Source organism: Sarcophilus harrisii, chromosome 3 (assembly GCF_902635505.1).
Source record: "Sarcophilus harrisii chromosome 3, mSarHar1.11, whole genome shotgun sequence".
Lineage (NCBI taxonomy): Eukaryota > Metazoa > Chordata > Mammalia > Dasyuromorphia > Dasyuridae > Sarcophilus > Sarcophilus harrisii.
In genome coordinates, this window is record NC_045428.1 from 588,453,502 (window position 1) to 588,460,240 (window position 6,739).

The 6,739-nt window shown below is 64.6% G+C and overlaps 1 protein-coding gene across 1 annotated transcript; it reads right to left on the reverse strand.

Moving 5' to 3' along the window:
* Nucleotides 1-609: 609 nt before the first annotated feature.
* On the reverse strand, nt 610-5,993 carry LRFN3 (leucine rich repeat and fibronectin type III domain containing 3). Its single transcript, XM_031963771.1, has 3 exons — nt 5,791-5,993; nt 3,784-5,305; nt 610-3,101 (listed from the first exon to the last, which is right to left on the reverse strand). The coding sequence occupies exons 2-3, from the start codon at nt 5,265-5,267 to the stop codon at nt 2,597-2,599; spliced, it is 1,989 nt and encodes a 662-aa protein (XP_031819631.1). The 5' UTR covers nt 5,268-5,305; nt 5,791-5,993; the 3' UTR covers nt 610-2,596.
* Between the last annotated feature and the right edge of the window lie 746 nt (nt 5,994-6,739).

Consider the following 6,739-nt stretch of genomic DNA (forward strand, 5'->3'; position numbering starts at 1 on the left):
CTCTAAGGCTAGTTGAAGGGAGGGATCTCTCCATGCAGGAAGGCCCAAAGCAGACTGGAGGAAGTCCTGCTTGTGGAAGGGCAATCCCTGGGAGGGGCTGGGTTCAGATTTGTCCCATCCCCCCAATCCCACGGCCTCAGCTCAGCTTCTCCTGATGGAGTGAAGCAGCAGCCAGCACTTGTGTCCTATGGAATTCCCTGGGACCTTGTGAATGGCCTCACAGGTTTGGAGCTGGACAAGATCAAGCCCGACAGGCTTGCTTGACAAATAGAGACCCTGAAGCAAAGGGAGGCCATAGAACATGTGTTAAGTTCTCAGGAAGACCTGCCTTCTCCGAGCCTGGATTTCAGAGCGTGTGTGGGAAGGGGGGGGGGGGCTTCAATCCCACTATTCAATTTATAGACAGTCCAGATGGAGCCTCCAGCATCTCCCAGCTCAGAAAACGTACCTTGGAATCAGTGGGCTCCCGTCCAAATTGCTCTGGAGTCAAAGCTCTCTCTGATCTGGCTCCATTCTCTTTGGTGCTCTGTGCTCTGCAGCTAAACTGGAGCTACTGCCCCCCAGTCACCCCACATTTTCCTAGCGGCCCCTCAGCCTGGAAAGTCTGCCCCTCCACCCCATCTCACTTTCCCATCTTGGCCTAATAGATGCTATCCATCCCACACAGCCTCCATGCTCTCCCCTGGTGAGGGCCAAGGGACCACCGTCCATCCCTCCCTTCCCCTTCCACGACTGGCTCTGAGACCCAGTGCTTTCCCAGCAGCCTGGCTCCCATCTCCCGGGGGACTCTGGGTACATCAGCCTTCCGAACAAGGTCAGGAGAAGCTGTGGACCACAGCTGGAGAACTGGGGAGTTCTGGAGATGAGTGTTCCCTGGGGTAACGACCTGAATCCATCATTACTGATGAATTGGCTGGGCCGCGGCCTTCAAGAAACCACACAAGACCAGTGGGACGATGACAACGTTGCCCAGTCTGTCCTTGCTATGGCTGGTGCTGCTCAACAGCCATCTTGGGGGGGTCCCCCAAATCCTTAGTGACCGGTCGCAGGAAAACCTCTCAGCCACCCTTCCCAGCAGACCCCAGGAGCGTGTCTGTGTCATCATAGAGCGGGGGGACAAAACAGAGGTCAGGGTATTGGAGCTGGAGTTAGGAATATCTGGCTTCAGATCTCCCTCCTCAGACTCTGGCCGAGACACTGAAACTGTTCTTAGCCTCAGTTTCCTACTTTGTAAAATCTGATAGGTTTGAACCAGGCAGCCTTGAAGCCTGCCCAGCGGCCTGTGATCCTCAAATCCCCCCATGTTTCCCTAGACCAAAACCATCTCCTGGGACTTGGAAGACCAAGCCCAAACTTTTCTGGCCGACACTCAGGGCTGTTTGCCATCTAGAGCCATCCCTTGTGACGCATCGCTCCCCCTTATACTCTCTATATTCCAGGCAAACGGGAGCAAATGGCCTTTGGGATCCCCCAGCTGACCTCCCCGCCTGAAAGGTGGCCCCTCCAGCCCACACTGCCCTTGGAGGCCCAGTTCAGGCACCTTCTCCCAGCACGACATCCTGACCTCTTCTTCAGCCCTGAGCCTTCCCTGTGCTCTGGCCCTGTCATCCTAGGCTTAGACTCCTGGGGTGGCTGCATCATGGACTCACAGGCGGAAGGGCCCCGGTGAGCCACAGAGATCATTTTACAAGTGAGGGTGCTAAGCCCGAGAGAATGCTCCCTGCCCTGGAAAGAAGGGACAGAACTGGGGAGGATGAACTGAACCTGAGCCCCGCAGAGGAGAACCCCAGGTATGGGAACGTTCTCCTTATGTCCTCGGGCTCCAGGCGGAAGATCTAGAAAACCAGGATCCCAGAGACGGGGCTGGCTCCTGTCAGCTCTCCGAATGAATGAGGGTTGGCCCAAGTCTCTAAGCAACTTCGAGCTGTGACATTGGGAGATCCTGTCATTAGTCAAACCCAGCCGGGCTGACCCACCCCCCACCTGGCCAAATCAGGCCCTGACCACCAGAGGGATGTGGTCCTGGGCCAGTCTCATGGCTGTCCGGTTCTGGTCAGGTTACAAGGGTGACCTGACTTGGCTGCCAGGGACTCCCCCAGTCCCCGGCCTCGAGCTCCTGGTGACACACGCGGCCCTGGTCTGGAGGGGAGTTTTCTGACAGGGCGTGAGAGAGGGTGATGATCACCCCAGACAGACGGATAGACAGATAAGGGAACGAATGAGGCCAGAGCTTAGAAAAATAGGTTTCTCTTGACATAATCTCCATAGTGTTCCCACTTTCCCGCCAAGTCCCTTGCGGGATCGTTAAAAATAGGAGGTTGGGCAGGAGCCGCGAGGTGGGCCAGCATCCAAGCATGGACTCCCCCCATGCCCCTTCTCGGCCCAGCCCCGGCCCCTGGCGTCTGCTCTGTCCACGTCCTTCCCTGGGGCTGGGGTTGGGGTGCCTGCGAGGCCAGGCTGGACCAGGCCAAGGAATATCTCAGGACCAAGGCCACGTCTCAAGGCATCCAAGGGGCCAAGAAGGAGCCAGGTTGAGACTGGAGACATTCTAGGGAGCAGTCCAGAGCTAGGGACGTCGGAGGGGCTTCCCCCGGGATCACTGCCCTCCACGTTCATGAGCGAGCCGGCCCCGAGGGCCCCTCGAAGGCTCGAAGTCCAGTTGTACCAAGGTGTGCCCCTTGACGGGGGTCGGAGGCGTGGGGTCTGAGTCTGAGGCTGAGCTCTCGGGGCCTGGGGCCGGGGCCCCGCCATTGGTCTGGGAGCAGACGCTGCTGACCCCTCCCCGCGTCGCAGGCTTGCCCGGAGGCTGGTCCCCATGCACCTTGTATCGGAGCAGCAGTAGGAAAATGAAGCCCAGCACGGAGGCGACAATAACACCCCCCAGAGCGATGATCATGGTGCCCCCAAGGACGGGTGCCCCTGAGTGTGGCGAGCGGCACGGCCGCAGCTCCGGCTCTGTGGAAAAGCGGGCACAGCCCACAGCCCGCGTGGCCGTCAGCCCGGTGGCCCCATCCTCCGACACTGCCAGCACGCAGAGGTCATAGGTGCGCCCCGATACCAGGTCCGTCAGGTGGAAGGAGCGGCTTCCAGCAGGGACCATCCTGCAAGCAAGAAGGGACTGAGCCTGGTTTTGGGCCTAGGCTGGGGCCCCCAAGAACGGAAGCTTGCTCCTTTCCTCTCTATTCCCTGTTCCTGGCACTGAAAGGGCCCGGCACCAAATGGATCCAGCACCGAATGGGCCCGGTACCAAATGGGTCTGGCACCGAATGGACCCGGCACTGAATGGGCCCGGTACCGAACGAGTCTGATACCAAATGGGCCCAGGGAAAATGCTGGAACTGCCCTCCCCCCCTTCTCTCCCACGCCTCCCTGCTGACCTCCCCTCCCCCTCTGCCTTCCACACACACACATCTCCCCACTCCTCCTGGCTCAGCCCCACTCTCAGGAGTGACTGCTTTTGTCTCAGACGCCCCATTTCCTTTCAGCTCTGCCACCTGGCCCATTTTTAGCCAACTTCCAGGTTTTTTATTAGCTTCCTCCCCCAAGTTCCTCCTAATTCCACCATTCAGTTTCATCTTAACCCCAATCATAGACTGAAAGCTGGAAGGGCCCTGAGAGTCCAATCCTCCCATTTTACAGATAAGAAAACTGAGGTCCAGGGACTTTCAGGGACTTGCCTGGGCCCAGGGCTAGTAGATATCAGGGGGGATTTGCCCTGAATGCGCCCCCCCCCTGCCCACCTGCGGAGTCCCATCCACCATCAACAGCTTCCTCCTCACTCACCTATAGACCAGGATATCATCAGCAGAGCTGTTGTACTGGATCTGATACATGCGGAGGCCGGGAACAGGCCCGTGGTCGGGCCAGCGGATGAGGGCTGCTGTGGCGCTGCGCTCGGCCACCTGTACGCTGCCCCCTTCGCTGTCCCCATCGTGTTCAGGGGCCTGTGGGAGCCCGGCCCGGGGATCCATGGGGGCCAAAGACGAGGAAGCCGAGGAAGAGGAGGGAGTGAGAGGGGCCCCCCCTTCTCCGTCCTCTCCTTCCCCACGGGGCTCACAGCTGGTACTGTTGGCCAGCTGGGGTGGGGGTGGCCCCACGGTGAGCTCCACAGAGGCGGTAGCTTCCCCGGCAGCATTAGCAGCGATGCAGGTGAAGACGCCGCCGTCGCCAGGCGTGGCTGCCAGCAGCTCCAGCGTCCCATTGGGAAAGGCCCGAGTGCGACTGGAGTTCCCCAGGAGCCGGCCTCGGGGGGACACCCAGCGGACTCGGGGCTCGGGGTCCCCCGCAGCCCGACAGCGCAGGGAGGCGGTGCGGCCCTCGGGAACCGCTACCGGTGGGGACCGGTGGGTGACTACCGGAGGCTCACACACAAACTCGTCCTCTCGCACAGCCCAGAAGGAGCGGCCTCCCAGGGCCGGGGGGGAGGCACAGGCCTCCAGGTCATCCTCCCGGGCCAGCCTCCTCAGCCACACCAGCTCACAGTTGCAGTGGAGCGGATTCCCCCCGAAGGCTAGTACCAGGGCAGAGGCTGGTGCTCCCGGTCTGGGCCGGGACAGCACGGGAAGCCGGGAAAAAAGCGGGTCCGGAGGGATGGTGGTCAGCCGGTTAGCCGTCATGTCCAGCCTGGCCAGCTTGTGCAGCCCGGCGAAGGCCCCCGCGGGGACGGCCGCCAGCAGGTTATGGTCCAGGCCCAGGGTGTTGACGTTGGCCAGCCGGGCCACGGCGTCCCAGGGCAGCGCCTCCAGGTTGTTGTAGCTGAGGTCCAGGTCCTCCAGGGTCTCGGCACAGTCGGCCAGGGCTCCCGCCGCCAGGACGCCCAGCTGGTTGTTGGCCAGGATGAGGTGGCGCAGGCTGACCAGCCCCCGCAGCTGGGCCGCGCCTAAGGAGGACAAGCGATTGCCGTCCAGGTGCAGGGCGCGCAGGGCGCGTAGGTCGGCAAAGGCCCCGGGCGCGATGTGGGCCAGCGTGTTGCGGCTGAGGCTGAGGTGCAGCAGGCCCGTCATGTTGGCCAGGTCCCGGCGCCTCACGGAGGCTATGAAGTTGTCGGGGAGTCGGAGCTCGGACGCCCTGCGGTCCAGTCCGGGGGGCACAAAGAGTAGGCCCGCTCCCGGGCACAGCACGCTCCGGGGCGGGGAGGAGGTCTGGCATCGGCAGCGTCGGGGGCAGGGCCCCGAGACCGAGCCGTCGGGCGCCGGTCCCACCGCACTGGCAGCCCCCAGCCGTGGGGGGCCCAGAGCCAGCAGGCACAGGAGCGGCAGGCCCAGCATCCTCACTCCACGACTACAGAGGCTGGTACCCAGGAGCCCTGGGGAGAGAGGCAGGGGCCCAGGGTCAGGGCGGCTGGCACGGAGGGGGCCGGGGACCCGGGGTGGGGGCAGGGGCCCAGGGTGGGGGCAGAGACACATGGGGAGGCGTGGGGTGGGGCAGAGACATGGGGAGACAGGGGTGCAGAGACACTCGGAGATCCGCAGGAGTTCAGGAGAGAGACACAGGAAGAGGGAGCAGAAGCAGAGGGAGATACCCAGAGAGAGCTGCTGAGGACGGGGATGAGAGCCGGAGCACAGGGACGCCGGGCCGGAGCCCCACACAGTCCCCGGAGGCACCAGAGCCGGGGGCCCAGCGGGGAGCCCGAGGGCCCGGGGCTCCGGGAGCGGGGTCACAGTCACGGAGGGCAGAGACACACACACAGATCCCGAGACAGACAGGCCCGAGCCACAGGCACCGAGCCACGGGCAGCCAGGGAGGCAGGTGGGGAGCTGGGACCATGGACAGCGCGGGCGCGCCTCTTACCTGGAGCCCCCTGGGGCGGGGTCGCAGGGCACAGATCGCCCCGGGCCGGCCGGGCCCGGACCCCTAGGGCCCAGGCCCACGAGGCCCCGCGCCGGATCAGGCCGTGGTTCGAGCCCCGCCAATCCCCGGCTGCGGCTCAGTCTCCGACTCCCGGGCGCCGGGCACACGCGAGGGGGGTGGGGAGACGCGGGGCAGGGCGGGGCCGGGCGGGCAGGAGGCCGGGGCCCGGGGCGCTGGGGCCATGGGGGGCGCCGGACCGCCGGGCCGCGCGTGGGGGGCGGAGGCGGCGCCGCAGCAGCGGCGGCGGCAACAGCGGCAGCGGCAGAAGCAGCAGCAGCAGCAGCAGCAGCAGCAGCGGCCGCCGCCGCGCGGGGCCGGGGGGAGGGGCCGCGGGCCGCAGGAGGCCCCGCCCCGCCCCGCGCGTGGCCGTGGCCGTGGCCCAGGCGCGGGGTGGGGGGAGCGCCCACGCGGGGCCGGGCCGGAGGGGGCAGGGAGGAGGAGGGGGACGAGGCGAAGCCGCCGCCGCCGCCGCCGCCGCCGTGAGACTCCCCCCGGGTCCGTTCCGCGCGTGGCGGCCTCCGCGAGGGTCGCTCCGGGAACCCAGGGCCGGGCGCAGGCGCGGCCCCGATTAAAGGAGAAGGCGCGGCCCCGATTAAAGGGACAGGAGCTCCTCGATTAAAGGCAAAGGCAAAGGCGCGACCCCGATTAAAGGCGACCAGTCATGGGAGACTCCGGGGGGGGGGGGGGGGGCCCTCCCCTTCCTGCCCGCCGGGCCTGGTTCCCTCCCCCCGCCCACCCGACCCCCATTCTGAACGGCCCATCCCCGGGGGTTTATCCTTGACCTCCCATTTTAACCCTCCTTCCCCTTGTCTGCCCCTTCCTTCGAACCCTCCTTTCCCTTTAACCTCTCTTATCCTCAAACCTCTTCAGTCCCCTTTTGACCCTCCAT